At 44.1% G+C, this 19,807-nt stretch overlaps 3 protein-coding genes across 6 annotated transcripts in view; 1 reads left to right on the forward strand and 2 right to left on the reverse strand.

The window, feature by feature from the left end:
- LOC132402641 (histone H2B 1/2-like) overlaps positions 1–19,807 on the reverse strand; it is a 164,152-nt gene that overhangs the window by 64,663 nt on the left and 79,682 nt on the right. The gene's annotated exons all lie outside the window — the stretch shown is intronic.
- Positions 73–2,221, forward strand: LOC132402638 (histone H3). Its single transcript, XM_059985555.1, has one exon. It carries the CDS (start codon positions 357–359, stop codon positions 765–767), a length of 411 nt encoding a protein of 136 aa, XP_059841538.1. The 5' UTR covers positions 73–356; the 3' UTR covers positions 768–2,221.
- LOC132402639 (histone H2A type 2-B-like) overlaps positions 1,822–19,807 on the reverse strand; it is a 30,595-nt gene continuing 12,609 nt past the window's right edge. The window contains exons 1-2 of one of the 2 annotated variants that reach the window (XR_009515021.1): positions 19,008–19,702; positions 1,822–1,837 (exon numbers count right to left, since the gene is read on the reverse strand). Coding sequence is in view for 1 of the 2 variants with exons in the window: in XM_059985556.1 (XP_059841539.1) it covers positions 19,086–19,475; positions 19,666–19,681 (406 nt within the window). In the remaining variant the exon portion in view is untranslated. Of the gene's footprint in view, positions 1,838–15,260; positions 19,703–19,807 lie in introns of those variants that run through there. The other variant, XM_059985556.1, reaches the window with a different exon arrangement.

Here is a 19,807-nt window from a genome sequence, read left to right on the forward strand (position 1 = left end):
TCGATTATTTAAATGAACGTGGAATTTAATAATTCGGGTTAGGAACTAGACCCGGTTGTTCTTGAAATTGGCGGGCGATTTGAAATGGAAACGGCATCCAGTCTCTGCAGTCAGATTGGCTGAATTCCGACCCTCAGGCGCCACTTTCCATATTTGGTCACAGGTAATATTCCCAACCCCACCGCCGGACGGATAGAGGGAAAACAGCCAATCGGAGCGCAGGGACCCGATAATGGACATCTCCTTTACCACCAATGAGACGATGCGGGGCGGCCCTCCGTCGATTCTTTTAAAAGACGGTCTCGGCTTCATCTCCGACGCTCCTATTTGGGACTGCTAGCAGTTTCTCAAACACAATGGCCCGGACAAAGCAGACGGCGCGCAAGTCAACTGGAGGGAAAGCTCCTCGCAAGCAGCTGGCCACCAAAGCGGCGCGGAAAAGCGCTCCAGCCACGGGCGGAGTGAAGAAGCCTCATCGCTACCGGCCCGGCACCGTGGCTCTGAGGGAGATCCGGCGCTACCAGAAATCCACCGAGCTGCTCATCCGCAAACTGCCCTTCCAGCGCCTGGTGCGGGAGATCGCTCAGGACTTCAAGACCGACCTGCGCTTCCAGAGCTCGGCCGTCATGGCCCTGCAGGAGGCCAGTGAAGCTTACCTGGTGGGGCTCTTTGAGGACACCAACCTGTGCGCCATCCACGCCAAACGAGTCACCATCATGCCCAAAGACATCCAGCTGGCCCGGCGTATCCGCGGGGAGCGCGCCTAAACCCGACCTCGGCACAAACAACAACAAAACGGCTCTTTTAAGAGTCACTAACTAGGCAGATAAAGGGCTGTCTCATTCTGTTTAATTTCATACCCCTCGGTTGTTTGTGTTTAACGAGAGATCCCTGAATTGCTCACAAAACCCGAGAATTGGCCATTCTGGGCTGTTATATTAACCTCTCCGTTAGGGCATCTGTGTCCCACATCCTGCCTTACAGCTGGCTGCTGTGGGTGTGTTTTCCAGGTAATTGTGGTTACTGTTAAGGAAATCGGATTTTCATAAATCCAAGCAACACACAAAGATGCTGGAGGAACTCAGCAGGCCAGGAGCATCTATGGGAGAGTTCTGATGGAAGGTTTCGGCCCGAAATGTCGACTATTCATTCCTTTCTATAGATGCTGCCTAGCCTGCTGAGTTCCTTCAATATTTTGTGTCTGATGATTTCATAAATGCGGTCTTCCATTTAGTAACCAGTCGAATCCATGGTAGGTTCACGGAGACGCAACAGTTTGCAGATGCTGGTAATACATCCTTTCACAGATTAACTTTTTTTCTCTCTCCTTACAATTTCGCTTTAGACCGCAGTTTAAAAAGAGGGAATAGTGCATAGCCTGATTAAGTTTACACAAATCAGTCGCGAATACAGCCTCAGTTGCTTTTGGAAGTGTAAATGACCAGGATGATTTTGAATCTTGGATTGTGATCTAAAAAAAAACCTGGCCTGTTACTGTAAAATAAATCTTGAGCAATTTAATGAGTTACCGTATGTCTTCACTGACTACGGAAGACTAACTTTTTCGGCGGGCTTTTCAAATTTTAGGTCATCCGGGGAACTAACTGACAGTTACTTCCCGCGCTTTTCTTGCTGCCCTCTGTTCATTGGTGAATAAGGTAGCTCTCTCATGGGGTTATTGTGTTCAGCACAAGAGTTGGAATTTAATCTCCAGACATTATAACCGTTAATAATGTGGCAGCCGCACTTTTCACGACCCGATGCCGCCGAGTCTGTGTTGCTCGTATTTCCAGCATCCGCAGATTTTCTCTGGTCTGTGTTCTCAACGGTTTCAGTCCTGTAGCGTAATTGGCATAAACAGTTACTTCGTCAACCCGTTTGTTTTAAATTTAATCGCAGATTTGGGAAATAAAGAGTTAACATTTCAGGTCAGTGACATCGGATCTGCTCTTTCTGTGAGGCGGTGGGAGGCTCGGGTCTGAGAGGAGTCTTTGATTTGTGCTCGGGGAAAAAAGGAGTTCCTCAGCCGCCGAGGCCATTTGAGAGTGCGGCTCCGGAGTTTCAGATCGGACACTACATCCATGGCAGTGACCGTCTGGCGCTTGGCGTATTCGGTGTAAGCGACCGCGTACCGAATCCCATTCTCCAGGAAATCCTTCGGCACCCCGCTACTCTCCGGCCAGATCCACGCCGAGCATGACGGCCACTGATGGGTTTGGTGATCCCCTGGATGTTAATAAAGCCAGATAATGCAAGAAATACTCACAGCTCTTTCTACATTTATCATTTCCGGCATTGTCTAGATTTATTTCAGTCACACAAATACTTGGCCACCCACTGGGCTACATTCACTCTTTACACGACGGCAGTAAACTTACAGCAAACAACACGGTAGAGTAGTGGTTAGCACAAATTGGGGGTTGTGCTGTAACTCAATAAATAAATAAATAAATAAACAAACGGACAATACACCACTGTACTACAGGGAAAGAACACAGGCTTATAACACACTATACTGTACAACAGATGCTGAATTACTATAAGGATTGAAGAAGGTGGGAGATAAATGATTGAGTGGTAGAGGAAATGAGGCCAATGGGACTGATAGAGGAGTGGAGACTAGGGGCAGATCAACCATGATATGGAATTGTGGGCTGGGTCTGATGACCTACTCCTGCTCCTGTGTTCCCGTGGTTATATGAAGGCATTGACCTTTAAAAACACAGTATTGTACTGCGAGGCCACGGGTCTTGACAGCACTGAGCATTGCGCTGTGAGGGTCCGCACAGCATGGAGCATGCGCAGTGAGGGCTCAGGCTGTTACTTCATAGACTGTTCTGTGAGGATATCAGACTTTACAACAGAGAGTTTTGCACTCTGAGGACAGAGCGGGACACCACCAGCAATCGAGTGTATAGGAATAGAGGGTTATAATCCAAGCACTGCATGAGTTACAACTCCCCACACAGTCAGAATGCTGCAGTTTAAGGATACATCAGCCAGTAAGTAGTTCAACAACACAGAGTTTACAGACCGCAGCCCTGCATCTTCAGGACGGAGCCACATAAACCACCTCTCCCTTACCCCAAACAGAAACATTTTTTTCGGAAAATACTTTATTCAGGAATATTTCAAAATAAAGTTGTTTACATAGAAGAAAACATTCGTTAAATCTGAATCATTACACAATAAATTATTTACAATAAATTATGCTTTGGCTCTCTGTTCCTATTCAAATTAAAGATGTTTACAATAAACCATTCATTGACTCTCAACTTTAGGCGTGGATTAAAGACTTATTTACAATAAAATAAAAATTATTAACAATAAACATCCGGGTGTTGACTTTCATTCCTTTACCAAAGTTCCTTTGCAGTCTATACATTTCCAGCCACTCCTGGGGCACCATGTTGACTCATCTATCCCCCCATATAGAAACTCAGCGGTGAACAACACGGTGATGGAACTTTACGGAGGCCTTCCCCACGAGGACACAGACTGATAAAACTCTCCACACAGCCCAATGAGCAAACAGACTTGTGACCTCACAGTCGAGCATTCTAGTGCATTATTAAACACCGGTACAACCCCAGCACTACAAGGACAGACATCTGTGCAGCCCTGACACTGGACTGCAATTCATGGAGATATCAGATAAGAGCAAAGATCTGCTCCCCCTGGTGGTAGAGTCCAGAACAAGGGGAAATGGCCTGAAACTGAGAGCTGTGCAATGGGAGGTCAAGGAACACGTCACAGAAACCAGGGTCAGTGCAGAGGGCAGAGCAGACGGGGTTTGACATGGGAGCGTTGGAAGGGGAAATTAAATCTATTTTGTTGCATTGGCGAGGAGCTGACCTCAGAGAGTTGATCAGCAGGAGAGTGTGTGGGGTTGTTGTATTGACAGAGACATGGCCTTTCAGAGGAGAGAACATTAAGGTGGATAAACCCCAGGAACTGATCAGTTGTAACCTAGGATATTGTGAGAAAGTGGAAAATAATTGAAGGGGCACTGGCAGAGAAGTCTGCATTTCCTTCAGCAATGGGTGAGGTACTGGAACACCAGAGGGTGGTTAATGTAAACCTTTGTATAGGCAAAGGCAAGGCAGGGGGCAAGCCTGTGAGCCTACATCAATGGTTACACTATCAGCTTCCTGGAAGGAGACAGAGGGTGGTATCCCATATAGTCACCAGCCTCTGCATGAAAATGTAGACTCGCAATTCCCTGTTTACATTGCTCCGCACTCTCCCTAAATCCATGTCTCTAATTTTGATCTTTCCCACCCTGGGGTGTTACCATCCATTTTATCTACATCCTTCATAATTTTAAACATGGCTATCATGTCACCCTTCATTCTCCTACACTACAGGGAACGGTGAGCTTGCCTATCCAACCGCTCCCTAGAGCTGAAGCCCTCTCGCCTGGTAACAGGGTGACCAAGTTTGTACACGGTCCTCCAAGTACGGCTTCACCAATGACAGCAATATAATGTCTCAATTCTCACTTCAACATCCTGTCTCTCTGTGATGCTATGTTCTAGGCACTGTTACATTAAGCTTGGTACACCCTTGAATAGAAAGTCCTACAAAAAGTAGTGGATACACGGGTAAAGCTCTCCCCCACCACGGAGCACATCCACACAGACCGTTATCACAGGAAAGCAGCATCCATCATTGGGGATCCCTACCAAATAGGACATGCTCTTTTCTTGCTGCTGCCATCAGGAAGAAGGTAAAGGAGTGTCAGGACTCACACCACCAGGTTCTGGAACAGTTATTATCCTTGAACCAGAGGGGATAACTTCACTTAACTTCACTTTCCCCATCACTGAACTGTTCCCAGAACCTATGGAATCACTTTCAAGTACTCTTCATTTCAAGTTCTCAATATTTATTGCTTATTTACCTATTATTCCTCCAAATGGACCACAATTTTGTCATAGGGTTTGGAGGCTGGCGTGCCTTAATGATATGTTAGCTGGAGTCAGGGCTTTATGTTGTGGCTCTTGGTAGGGTTCTACATGCTGAACAGTTCAAAGAGTAAAGGCTAGACAAAGAGTCCTCCAGGTTCAGGGCTTCAGCTCAGGGCTAGTGACCTTGACTGGTAAAACAAAACTGTTACAGAAACAACAATGAGGTATCCTCCCACATCTGAGTGTGACAATATTCCTGAGTTTCCACTTGCATAACTGACAAGAGTGAAAACCGATCTTACTGACACGATGAAGAAGCCCTGAACACAACTAGGGTTGGGGGACCTGCATTGCTGCCCTAAACAATGGGCAGTAGATAAGCAGGTTATTTATTATTATTATTATTATTATTATTATTATTATTATTATTATTATTATTATTATTATTATTATTGTTGTTGTTGTTGTTGTTATTATTTTAGCATTTTCAGTTTGCTGCCTTTTGCCCAATGGTTGAATGACCAAGTTTGTGTGGTCTTTCATTGATTCTATTTTGGTTATTATTCGATCGTGGATTTATTGAGTATGCCAGCAAGAAAATGAATCTCAGTGTTGGTGACAAAGTAGAGTCACAAAATAAAACTGACAGCTAAGCTTCGTGAAAACTTCAAGAATTTTTTATCAGTATATTAATAAATGGTGTTTTAAGTACTTTAAGAACAAGAGGGTAACCAAGGATGAGTGGGGAGTGTTAGGAATCAAAGTGACAAGCTGTGTGTGTGGGCAAGGCCTGAAATGAATAGTTCTCATCTGCTTTCAGTGGGGAGAAAGACATTGTGGGTGCAGATTTCAGCTGGAATAGTGAGATTCTAGAGTGCATTAAGGTTACAAAAGGAAGGGTTATTGTACATCTTAGCAGGGACAAAGGTGAATAAATCCCCAAGGCCTGAAGATATCAGATCCTACACTGCTGTGAGAGACAACAGTGGAGAGTGTTAAGGCCCTGGCAGCGATATTCAAACCTTCATTGGTCACAGGTAAGGTGTCAGCTGACACATTTGTGGGATGTTCATTCCAGAACCATAACAGGGATAAGACAGGGAATTATAAGATTCAGATTCAGTTTCAGTTTATTGTCATTTAGAAACCACAAGTGCAATGCAGTTAAAAAATGTGACACCATTCCTCCAGAATGATATCACAAAAGCATATGACAAAACAGACTACACTAGAAAATCCACATAACATATGGCAATCCCCAATCCAGAGTCCAGAGAGGCTGCTGCATATTAATTTCGTGCTACCGTCTTAGCGCATTCCCCGGAAAGGAGCTCCAAATCCACCAGACAAACAAGACCAAAAACTAAAGCTACAAGACCTGCACAAAACCACATAGTTACAACAGTGCAAACAATAGCATAATTGATAAAAAAACAGACTATGGACACAGTAAAAATAGTCCAAAGATGTTAAAGGACTATAAGTTCAAAAGAAAATAAGCCAGCATTTTTCAAATTATTGTGGGGAAATTGCTAGAAAGATACATTGACATGTATAATTTCTACTTGGAATGGAAGGGATGGATTAGTGATGGTTAGTACAGAGAGGTTAGTAGGAGACCCATCTGACTAATTGAATTGATTATTTGAAGAGATCACCAAATAGATTGATAAGGGCAGTGTGGGTGATGTGGTTCAAATGGAATTCAGTATGACCCACACAGAAGATTGATCCAAAATGTTATAGCCACAGAACCCAAAACGCGGCTTGGTAACAAGAGACAGAGTTGTTGAGTAATATAGAACAGAAATGGGCCCTTTGGCCCATCTCCTCCATACAAGCCAAAACTCCCATCTAACCTAGTCCCATTTCCCATTGCCTGCACTTGACCCATATGCCACATCTTTCCTATGTACTTTTCCAAAATCATTTAAATGCTTTTATTGTGTCTGCTTCAACCAACTCGGTGTCTCGGTGCAACAAACAATTGAGATCTGCCCCATCCGCTGTTGATTCATCAGCCTTGCACTGAGATCATCAATCTTATTTTACAGCAACTGCACATTTACCAACAAGATGCTGGGTAGAGGGGGCTTCATCTCTCTGTGCTTCAGCCTGGTTTGAATTCTTCTTCTCCTACAGCGTTTTTGGCAATGACCTTGATCCTTATAGGTACAGTGCATAACTGCCCCGCATTTAAACATCGATTGTGAAATCTGAAGATCATTGATGTAATTTCATAATCTGTTATTAAGAGGAAATTTACCTGCTGCTGATTGCAATGAAAGTAATTGAAAAGGAGTATATTTAAGAGGAAAACTGATACAGTTTTCTAAGCCCACAGAGAGTTGTCAATGCATGCCAGTATCATCTTGATATATATTTCTTATTGTAATTTAGTTTTTTTATTATGTACTGCAGCTGCAAAACAACAAATTTCATGACATGCCTGTGATATTAAACCTGATTCTGTTATCAACATTTATTTCAAAAGAACTAGAATACAAAAGCGAAGATGTATTGCTGAGGCTTTGTGAAGAGTTTTGGGCCCTTTATGCAAGAAAACACCTGGGTGGAGAGGAATTGAAGAGGGTCCAGAGATGGTCATGAGAGTGATCCCAGGAATGAAAAGGTTAAAGTACGCGAAGCATTTGCTGTCTCTGGGTCTGTATTTATTGGAATTCAGAAAAAGGGGGGGGGAGGGATCTCATTGAAAGCTATTGAATATTGAAAGCCTTAGATAGAGCTAATGTATAGAGGATATTTCCAAAAGTGTGGTGTCTAGGACCAGAGAAAACAAGACTCAGAATACACAGAAGTCCCTTTAGAACAGAGGTAAGGAAGAATTTGTTCATCCAGTTGGTGGTGAATATGAGGAATTCACCGCCATAGACAGCTGTGCAGGCCAAGTCATTGAGTATATTTAAAGTGAAGGTTGATAGAGTCTATAGTAAGGGTATCAAAGGTTATGGGAGAATGGGGTTGGGATAGGTAATAAATCAGTCATGGTAGAATGGCAGAGCAGACTAAATGGGCCGAATAGTTTAATTCTGCCTCTATTGTCTTAGGTAACCCCCTCACTGGGCTCGTATACAAACTTGCTCATTAGCTAGCTCTGCTAACAGCTTTGTGACTCAGCAAAGTCAAAGTTCATACTCAACATACATCTAGAGTTAATATGATCTGGGGTTCAACCAAACAGAAAAGTTGGGCTGTTCTGATCAACGGAACTTTGATTTGAGTGAATACTGTGTAAATACGGTTCATACACAATTATTGGTTGGCGAGAAATAACAGATCATACACCCCCTTGAAATTATACCAAAAGTGTATTTACTAATTTCAGCAGTTATTAAGAGGAAGAAAAGAAAAAATAAATAAAATTTACAGTTCTACTACAGTTAATCCAATCTAAATGTGCACATTTCATTGGAACTTGTATCTTCCAAAAGCTGGGTATTACTCACGGTGCTGAATTGTTATCACCAATCACTGGTAGAACTTCCCAGCTTGGACTCCTTCATCTCACGAAGCATTCCTTGCAATCGCATCTTCCTGTCAAATTGAATCCTATGGCAGTCTCTCCAAATCTTGTCTTCTCCACATCTCCCCCCCAAAAGAACATGAACCCCACCAGTGTCTGTCACAAGTCCCTCTTCACCGAGCTCCCTTTAGAACATTTGCCCAATTGGCTGACACAACATTCCTAAGTTGAACATCATAGCCCTTATCTTCAGCCAAAACCAGAACATGCTACCAGCAAGACACACTGCTTTTACAGAGAGCTACTAAATACCCCATGGCATTGCCAGTAGAATCTTAACCAGGGCATTACACTTATGGTCTATGACATCTGGAAAATGATCTCAGATATGGATTGGAAATTCCGGACCACACCTGAATCATGGAAGGATGCTCAGCAGCTGTGTCAGGGCTATGTGCACATTTCATTGGAACTTGTATCTTCCAAAAGCTGGGTATTACTCACGGTGCTGAATTGTTATCACCAATCACTGGTAGAACTTCCCAGCTTGGACTCCTTCATCTCACGAAGCATTCCTTGCAATCGCATCTTCCTGTCAAATTGAAATTTCCTCCAAAGTGAAATCAAGTGACATCAGTGACTTTCTCTCCCAGAGGAGCTCAATGCCTTTTAGGCACGCGTTGACCGTCAGGACATGGAGGCACCTTCTCAAACTCACACAATGTCGTGGTTTCTCGTGCCCCACAAATGACCAGGAGATGCAGAAGATTCTTCAAGAAGTATTAAACTTTAATTTGCAAATCAAAGCTGAGACAGTCATTGAGCTAGTCGCTAATTGCCCACCAACCCTTGTACATAGGATTTTTTATAGCAATCTCCTGGTTTAGTTGCATTAGTATATCCAATCGGTCTACAGTTGCGTATCACAAGTACATCCACCACTATTGTTTCTACACATTGACTTAATCATGTTCTAATCTACATCTCTTTGCTACCTCTCATTAACACACCATTGTCTTCTACATTCTTAAGATTTCATTCTCCTACTAAATTGGATACATGCATAGCAAATAGCAAGTTCAAAGCTGACTACATAGTTTTGGTTACACAGCAAACAATGCAACTTTTATACTCCAGTATACCCCCCCTTTGAGACAGAGAAAGAAGACTAAGAGTCCGCGAACAAAAGCCCCAGTAAACTCAAGCACTTATTCCCAAATCTTGGGTTAAACTATAATTTTCTGTGCCAAGACCTCAAAGTATTCTCTCCCTGTTACCCTGGGCCACTCTGCCAAAAACCTGTCCCTTTGTACCTGAGACAGGGAAAAAAACTCAGAAGCCCTTACAATTTACTCCCACACTGTCATTTTGCTCTTGTTCATCCTGCAGGTGTTGTAGGCTGTAACAGTACATTTTCAGTGTTTCTTTCTCCACTAAGCTTGCTTCAGTAATTGCCACGAGCATCAGAAATTGTTTGGTTGCAGCACGCACTACAAGAGACTTGAGACAAGGAAGAAAACAACACAGCACAAGCGCACAGCTCAACAATACAATACTGACAGTTATTGCCATCTTAGTCAGCCATGCTCCCCATCCTCCGAGTCTACTTTCTAACCAGTCAAATAACTGACGTCCGAACCCTGCATTCTGTGTGCATACCTCGCACTATGACAAGTCCACTGAAGCCTGTAAATAAGATGACCAAAAACCATCCTTCTTTATTTTCTTTATCACTTCCCCCCTTGCACAATGGTCAATCCCATGCGCTTCTGAAATCTGAATCATCAGTAGAGAGGTGGGCGCTACCAACAAACCGTCTTCCATGCTCCACAAGCCTTCCGGGTTCTGCTTGCCCCCCCCCCCCACTTCGTCTCCACATTGTCTGTTCTGCCAAAGTTGCCTTACCTTGTATTTCAGTTAGGTCCTCTACCACAGGTTCTGGAGCTAGGCTTACCTGGGGGGCAATGACAGCTGTTGTACATCCAGACGCTTTTCTGGCTGCCTCGTCCGCAGCTTGATTTCCTTTTGTTATTACATCATTTCCCTTTTTATGTGCCTGACATTTTACTATAGCCAATGCTTTAGGTTTCATTATGGCTTTTATTAAGTCTAGAATTTGCTAACAATGTTGTATGGGATCTCCACTGCTTTTTTTAAAACCTCTCTGTTTCCACACTGCCCCGAACAAATGGCACACTCCATGAGCATATGCCGAATCAGTATAGATGTCTACTTTCTCACCTTCCATCATTTCACACACAGCTGTCAGGGCTTTGATTTCCGCTAGTTGGGCGGAACACAGTTGGGGACAGGACTCCATCCTAATAATCTTATAGCTCGACTGATCCTGCTGCACGACTGAGAACCCTGCATGATTTCCATCATGATCCCTATAACAAGAGCCATCTACGAACAGAACCTTTTTATCTGCATCCTCTAGTGGTTCTGACCGTAAATCTGCTCTCAATTTGGCAAATGCCATCATCTTCCCTACACAATCATGGGGTTCTCCTTCATAGCCAAAAGGGACAAAATCGGCTATATTACTGGTAGTGCATCTCTGTATAGTTATGTCTGGAAATGTCAATAGCATCTGATACGCTGCTATCCTGGCTGGCATCAGCACAAATTTCCCTCTTTCCAGCAATTCTGCTACTTTGTGGTGTGTGTACAGAGTCACAGGATAGCCCAGGGTTACAGATGATGCCTTTTCATATGCATAGTACAGCGCCGCCAATCCCTGATAACAGGGTGGATACCCCTGAGCCACCTCATCTAGTCTCGTACTGTAGTATGCTATCGGCTGCTTTGCTTTTCCTGTGCCTGTCTCTTGTGTTAGAACCGCAGTGACATAACCCTCCTGTCGGTTGGATACATACAAATGAAAAACCTTCTCGTAGTCAGGCAAAGCTAATGCTGGTGCTGACTGCAATTCCTGCTTAATAGTACTGAAAGCTATCTCCGCCTCTTCATTCCACTGTAAGCCATTCTTCAAATTTGTATGTCCTGCTTCTTTCATTATCTTTCTCAAAGGTGATACAATCTCAGCATATTCTCCTATCCAATCTGAGCTGTACCCTGCCATTCCCAAAAACGTCATCATCTGCCCTACAGTCTGGGGTTTTGGGGCCTTAGTTATTGCCTCAATCTGATCTGGTGCTATTGCCTTCACTCTCTTGGATATTACCCTGCCTAAGTATTCCACTTGCTGCGTGCAAAATTGCAGTTTTTTTCTGGATACTTTATGTCCTCCGTGCGCTAGCTTCTCTAACAGAGTTATAGTGTCCTGCTCACACTGTTCTTTACTGTGGGAGCAAATCAACAGGTCATCCACATACTGTAACAATGTACTTTCCAATGGTATGCCCTCTAGGTCTGCCTTCAACACCTGATTAAAAACATGTGGTGAATGTTTAAACCCTTGCGGCATTCTGGTATAGGTATACTGAGCACCTCTGTAAGTAAATGCAAAGAGATACTGACACTGGTCGGCTGGAGGAATGCTGAAGAAAGCCGATCACAAATCAATCACTGAAAAGTAACTTGCTTCTGGTGGAACATTAGTCAAAAGCGTGTGTGGGTTGGGGACTACCGCTGGCCAGTCCTCTACCACATCATTTACCGCTCACAAATCATGCACCAATCTCTACTTAGATTTATCTGCTTTTAAGACAGGCAGCAATGGGGTATTGCATGGACTGTTTGTTCTTTTAAGCACTCCTATTTCAAGCAACCCCTGCACTGTCGATGCTAGTCCCTCTTCTGCTTCTGGTCTTAGAGGGTATTGTGGTCTCCTGGGTGGAATTGCTCCCCTTTTCAGCCTTATTTCCACCGGACTAGCTGTTTTTATTTTCCCTACATCCGTGTCATGCTTTGACCACAGAATAGATGGCAACTCATCTAACCTTCTATCTTTCTGCTGACCTCTTTCCTTTCCCAGCAATGGCATGTGTGGTTGGGGAGTAATTTCGACCTCTCTCACTGTCCCTACCATATCTACACTTACCATTATTTTAATGCAATTGTTGTCTTCTGATATCCACACCTCTGGCGTGATTTTCCTCCACACTGTTACGGTTTCAACACTCTTAACTAAGGGTCTTAAGTCTTTAGACTACTATCCCTTGTTTACCAACAACGTTACGTGGGGCGCAGCCTCCGGTATCCTGTACCATTTTTTCTAAAAAGGTGTTCCACTTAACTTGTAAGGCTGCCCCTTGCTTTCCAATTATCACAGCCTCCCCTTTCAGGTGCTGTTGGGTACATGCCTCCAGGTGCCATCTCTCCTCTAACTCCCTGTTCTGAGTCTCATCAAAAATCACTGTACAATGTAGCTCAGATTTGGGCATTACAGCCCTGGGTAATATAGCCTGCACGCCCTTTTTCGATTTTTCCCAGGTTTCCTGAATCAGATCTGCAATGTCTCCTATCCAAAAGACATCAGCCTTCTTGTCTTCTCGCACTATCAATTGAGCCCCTGCTCTTTCCACACTCAGCCCACTTCTGGTGCATTCTAATTTTAATTCCAGTTTACATAAAGCATCTCTGCCTAACAAATTAATCGGAGTTCCTTTAAATACCAGCACCGGCAAAACAATTCCTTTATTTCCCATTCTCAACTGCACTGGAGCCGTGCACTGTGTCAACTGTGTTTTCCCCGAGAACCCTACCGCCTTAATAAACTTTCCTGACATGGGAAGGTGAAGGGCATACTGTGGCTGTACACAAGTGTACATGGCTCCAGTATCTATCAGCATTGGTGTCAGTTGCCCTTCTAACATAACCTGAACAATGGGTTCCTTGTCTGCCTCCCTTGTTATCATTGGGTAATGTCCCTTCCCACTCGAGTTCTCGGGGCACCCCTAATACCTCACATAGGGGTTCACAGGTCTGCTTGGGCCTGTGGGGGCTGGTCCTTGGCTAAACTTTAGTTCCCTTCTTATCGGTTCCTGCTGGTGTGTGACAGGCCATGGTGTAAATGGACAATCTCTTATCATGTGACCTGGTTGATTACATCCCCAGCACAATCTCTCTACCTCTCTTTCCCCCTGTTTCCTCACTGGTCCCCTCTGCCCATAGTTCCTCTATCCCCCTCCTTGGGAATTCCAGTCCTGTCTGGGCTGTTTGAATTCAGTCTGTTCCTGATAGGGCATTTGTGGGAATGCTCCTCCAAAGACGTTGATTATTGGCATGGGGTTTTCCGGCCCTTGTCTTACAGTATGATCGGTTCCTCCATATAGCAGTGCTTTGTCCAGTTCGATGGCTGTACTCAGACCGGTGGTTGCTGGCAGCATCTTTTTGCTTTTCTCTTTTTCCTTCCTTTTGAGTTCTTTGAGCTGCATTTGTATTAACTTTTTTTGCACCTCTTCCTGCTGCTCAACCAACCTTTGTTTGTCTTTCCAGTACTTCTCAACCACATGGACTACGTGGTCTCTAAATTCTTGTGGGGTCATTGACATCAGCCCAACCACTTCCTCCAGTTTGGATTTTACTTGCGGAGGCATTGCATCCAAAATGCTATGTCGGAACAGTGTGGTGATAAATAAGCTATTTTCCACCTCTTGCCCAGTCTCCAGTCTCCACCTTTTCAACTGGTTTTCTACGTAGGCTGCTGGGTTTTCAGTGTCTCCCAGTGGATCCTCCTTTAAGGCTTTGGGAGCCACTTTGGGTGGATAAAGCTTCCTGAGGGCCTGCCATACCCTCTGCCTCACTCTGTCAAACCTGTCTCCATCAGTTCTCAGGTCGTTCGAGTTTACTATGCCAGCCATTTCCATTAGTTCGTTAAATTTGGATGTTCCCATCAACCTTATCAATAGTGCCTTCAAATCTCCCATAGCCAATAATCGTCCCACCATTTCTTCTTCAAAGGCTCTAATCCATTTCCCTGCTCCTTCAGGTAGATTGGGCAGAGTGTTTTTCAGCCCTTCTAGGTCCTGGGATCCCCAAGGGATATATTGCACTTGTCCTGATCCTTTAACTAACAACGGCGTCATTCTTCCTCCTTCTTCCCACCTGCCCTGGCTCTTCTTGCCTGACTCCCCATATGTCTCAGGGTATGTCTTTACTGCCTCCCACACAAATGTCTCCGGGGTCCTCTTCTTCCCTCGGTCTCCCTGTGGAGTCCTTCCTTTCTGTCCTGATTCAATACTTGGTTGTGACTTGGATCCACTCCAGTTTGCCTACTGGAGCAACTGGTCAAAAGCAGATGCCATTTCATTAGCCCTTCACTCAGCTTTGGAACATCTAGACAGCAAAGGTGTATGCACTGGGATACTCTTCATTGACCACAACTCAGCATTTAGCAGAATCATCCCCTCAAAACTAATCAATGAGCTCCAAAACCTAGGTTTCAATAATTCTTGTGTAACTAACTGGATCCTTGATTTCTACTCTTGCAGACCCCAGTCAATAAGGATAGGCAAAAACATCTCTTCCACAATCTTCATCATTACAGGTGCACCACAAGGCTGTGTGCTTAGCCCCCTGCTCTACTCATTTTATACTTTTTACTGAGGTTGAATACACGCCAATGCCAGAATTACATTTGCTGATGACACCACTGTCATGAGCCAAATCAGAGGTGGTGATGAATCAGCATGTGGTATAGGAGGAAGTTTGAGATACTGGGCAAATGGTGCCACAGCAACAACTTCTCACTCAATGCACCAAAATCAAAGAGCTGACCATTGACTACAAAAGGAGGAAACAGGAGGTCCTGAATCTTTTCTGCGATTTGACCCTTGATTTCCTCACTTTCAAATCTCAGTCTGTGTGGACAAATATCAACATCTCCTCTATGCTCAGAATGGTTGAGAATGTTGTTGTTCACTTCAGTTATTTGGATGATTTGTGTTTTTTTTTTGGGTGTTGGCCTTTTATTTTTATTCTTTTTTTCTTTAATTGGGTTCTATTGGGTTTCTTGCTTTGTTGCGGCCTGTAGGCAAACAAATCTCAAGGTTGCATAATTTATATATTCTTTGATAATAAATGTACTTTGAATCTTTGATTACTGACTACAAGAGGAAGGATCTGGAGTTCCATTAGCCAGTCCTCATTGGGGGATTGAAGATGCAGAGGGTCAGTAACTAAATTCTTCAGTGTTGTCATATTAATGTATCTGACCTGGGGCAGGGTATGTAAATGCTATTACAAAGAAGGCATGACAACAGATCTACTTCCTCAGAGGTTTTCACAGATTTGGCGTATCATCTGAAACTTTGAGGAACTTCTCTAGATATGCAGTGGGGAGTATCCAGAGTACTTGCCTCATGGCTTGGTGAAACACCAATGCCCTAGAAAAGCAAACCCTAGAAAAATGGTGAATTGTATTCAAGGCTGGAACTGAGGAAAGCAAACACACCGAATGTCTCTTCACCTCCCTGACTACTTGTGTCCCCACTTCCAGGGAACGACAATACTGCACAAAAGACATAAACGCGCATGCGCGCGCACGCACACACACACACACACACACACACACATATATATAGAGCTACAATGCCCAAAACTCTTGCCCAGTACTGTAACTTCAATTTATTACTCGCACTTTACAATTTAGATTAAGAACTGAAGACTGGTTCTTGTTTGAATTAATATCTGCTATATTCACATAACTGCAGAATACTCCCCAAGACCAAGCATAAAATGCATCGAGCTCATTAGAGAGCAACCTCATTGCCATTTACAGTACTCTGCAAAAATCTCAGGTGCCCTACCTACTGTATATACCCATATTCTGGGACTTTTACATAGTACTGTACTGTATATTCTTGTACCTATCTGTCACCAGGGCCCTGTCATTCACTATGTACGCCATGCCCTGGTCTATATTACCAAAGTGTATTTGATTAATTAAATTCCATCTGCCATCACCTTGCCTCATTCCTAAATAATCTATATCCCACCATTCAGAACTGTCCACTCTACCACCAGTTTGGTGTCTGCAAGTTTACTATTTTTGCCATTTACATCCTCATCAAAGTCACCAGTGCATATGAGAAATGGTAGAGCGCAGTGCTCCAATCTAAAAATTTCAAAAGGCACCAAGGATGTAGAGCAGACACTTCAGAAGGTCACATGGACTGGAGAAAGTTACAGAGTACAGGCTACAGAGGAACTTAAATGTTGTCTATATTTATTTATCTAGCCATGATTTAATATATGAACCTATCTCTTCTTGTGCTCCAGAGAAACAGACTCAGCCTGTCCTTATAACTCAAGACCTCCAGTCCCAGAGTAACATCTTTGTGAATGTTTCCAGCAATCTCTCCAGCGACATCATCTTGTTACTATAGCTAGGTGACCAGAACTGTCCACAGTACCCCAAGTGCAATTTCACCAGTGTCTTGTACAATTGTAACATTACATCCCATCTCTTCTACTTACTGGCCTGACTAGTGAAGGCAAATGAAGTCAAACCCTTTCTTCACTAAGTTGCCACTTCCTGGAATTCTCTCTGGAGGACCCTCTGTTCTGCAACAATCTTCAGGGCCCTGCCACTTACTGTGTAATGTTTTGCCTTGGTTTAACTGACTAAAACGCAAAATTCAGCATTTGTCCAAATTAAATTTCATCTGTCACCTCCTTGCCTATTTTCAAAGTTGATGTATGTTCTACTGTAGCTTGGACAACCTTCTTCACTGTCCACAATATCATCAATTTTGGTGTCATTTACAAATTTAGTAATCAGCCTACATATATTCTCATTCAACTTATCAATATATGACAATACACAACCCCTTCCCCAGCAGTGCATCTGGTCACAGGCCACCAGTCCTAAAAGGTAATGTGACGATATAATAGAGGCCACAGATGGAGGGGAGCAGAGCAGTGAGAGTTTGCCAGGATGGGAGGAGGTTGCAGAAAGAGTGAGGGTTTGAGGAACAAGGGGTGTGAGAATGGGAAACATGGCAATGACAGGGAGCAAGGATTAGTTCATCTGATCCGGTCGCTGTCTTCCCCATCTCTCCACGTCAACCTGCAAACCACAGAAGCCCATTACATCACACTGCCAGCACCCGAGGCTGCACCAGCCCATAGCCACGGGAGCAACATCAGTGATGCCAACACACAAATGGTTCCACAAAGAGGTGTCGAGACACATTATATCCCGTCCACAGCCTGGGGGTCAGAGCAGAGTGAGCTTTCAATCAGAGGAGCCACAGTGGGCAATTACTGCATACAGGGGCTTCTCAGACACATTTCAATGTCAAATTTACCACAGGGGAAGGGAAATCGAAGTTAACACCAGGACGGGACAAAAAGGGTGATAATTCCATGTTTCAAAAGACAAGGAAGTCGAAAGTGATTTTAAAAAATTAATAGTTCAATTTAGAGGGTTGTTTATGGTGACATGTTCATACTTAGATGATAAATTCAATTCGAATTTTGCTCTCTAAGTATTGAAAGGTAACATTGTTATCTGATGAAGGACCTTTAAGCTGAAACGTTAAGTTCAAATTTCAAAATAAGTTCATTATCGAAGTAGATACTGTATGTGTCACCATACGCATTTACTTATACATATTTGCAGTTTGTCCTTTGCACAATGGTCTCTCTGTGATTGTGTAATTTTTTCATTGATTCTATTGTATCACTTTGTTCCACTGCAATGCCTGTAAATACAAAGCACAAAAGAATCATTGAAAACTCGCAACTAAGACAAGCTGTATAAGTACAAAAAGAGAAAAAAAAGTAAGAATAATAAATTAGAAGACAATAAATATCGAGAACATCAGTTGTAGAATCCGTCAAAGTGTAGTTATCCCCTCTGGTTGAGGGGTACTAACTGTTCCGGAACCTGCAGGCGGGGAGGGATTTGCTTTTGATGGACTGGTCTGTATTTACTACCTTTTGTTAGCTTTTCCGTTCAAGAGCACTGGTGCTTCCACACCAGGCGATGAGGCATTTAACATGCTCTCCACAGCACATCTATAAAAGACAGTCGACATTTTAGGCGACACGCTGAATCTGTTAAATTTCTAAGAAAGCAGAGGCGTTGGATCAGCTCCTTTGTAACGGCAATCAGGTGCCGAACTCGCGGCAGGTCCTCGGAAATGATAATGCCATTAATCATTTTCCTCACACCTCACATTCTCCCGATGAGAACTGGCCCAGGGACCTCTGGTTCCTTCATTCGGAAGTCAATAATCAGCTCTTTGCTTTTGATAATATTGAGTAGCACCATCTCCCTATCCTATCTCCCTCCGATATGCTGATACGTTGATTCGGGCAACGACAGCAATCTTAGATCTCGCATTGGCGCTCTATTTAGCCTCGCAGTTAAAAGATGCTCCAGGGTTCAGCGAGGCGCCAATGAAACGACACCTGGTGTTCACCTGTCATGCCTCAAGGCTTCATCACCACCCTGCGGTCGCTCTCACCTCCCCCCTCCCCCCAATCTTCCTCTGGAACGGGCAGCTGCATTTAATCGATCGCACCGCTGGACTCCTATAAAAGATACAGCCATTCAATTCCAACAAGCAGTGGGGGACCCACCTCCGTCATTTCGGACTGCAGCCCGACTGTTCACCCTGTGCGTTCCACAACATAGGGAATTACAATTAATCATGCAGTAAACAACGGCGATCAAGTATAAATTTGAGCCCTCTCACCCGCACAACAGCCCTTTCACAGACACTGTGAGCGGCTCTTAAAAGAGCCTTTGGGTCACTGGGTCAGAATCTGTCGCTTCACTTGCTGGCACCGCCGGTTTTCTTGGGCAACAGCACGGCCTGGATATTGGGCAGCACCCCGCCCTGAGCGATGGTCACCCCTCCCAGCAGCTTGTTGAGCTCCTCGTCGTTGCGGACGGCCAGCTGCAGGTGTCTGGGAATGATGCGGGTCTTCTTGTTGTCCCGGGCTGCGTTACCAGCCAACTCGAGGATTTCAGCCGTCAGATACTCGAGCACGGCAGCCAGATAGACCGGGGCTCCGGCACCCACCCGCTCAGCATAGTTGCCCTTTCTCAGGAGCCTGTGAACACGGCCCACCGGGAACTGCAGTCCGGCCCGGGACGAGCGAGATTTGGCCTTGGACCGAGCTTTGCCACCGGTTTTTCCTCGTCCAGTCATTCTCACAATCTCAGCAATTACTTCACAGACAATGATGAAATAGGCCAGCCCTCGCCCTTCTTGTAGCTTTTGGGGGAATGCAGTCGAACTTTTTTTATTGGAGCAACCACGCTTAATCTCAGTGTTGACTCGATATAGTCCAATCAGGGAACAGTCTTATTTACCAATCAAGAGACAGCAACCGCAGAAGCGCGAAAACTAACCGTTTATTTCCTCTTTAAAAAAATGAAATTTGAAAAAGCCCGCCAAAAAATCTTTTGTTCAAACTTAACCTAAAATCAAACTATTCCGGATCTATTTCTCCACTTCGTCTCCTCATACATCCCATTTCTGAAGTCCGA

Source organism: Hypanus sabinus, chromosome 12 (genome assembly GCF_030144855.1).
Source record: "Hypanus sabinus isolate sHypSab1 chromosome 12, sHypSab1.hap1, whole genome shotgun sequence".
Lineage (NCBI taxonomy): Eukaryota > Metazoa > Chordata > Chondrichthyes > Myliobatiformes > Dasyatidae > Hypanus > Hypanus sabinus.

Excerpts from the sequence above, each read along its gene's own strand:
- LOC132402638 (XM_059985555.1), top strand. The coding sequence starts at position 357 with ATGGCCCGGACAAAGCAGACGGCGCGCAAGTCAACTGGAGGGAAAGCT.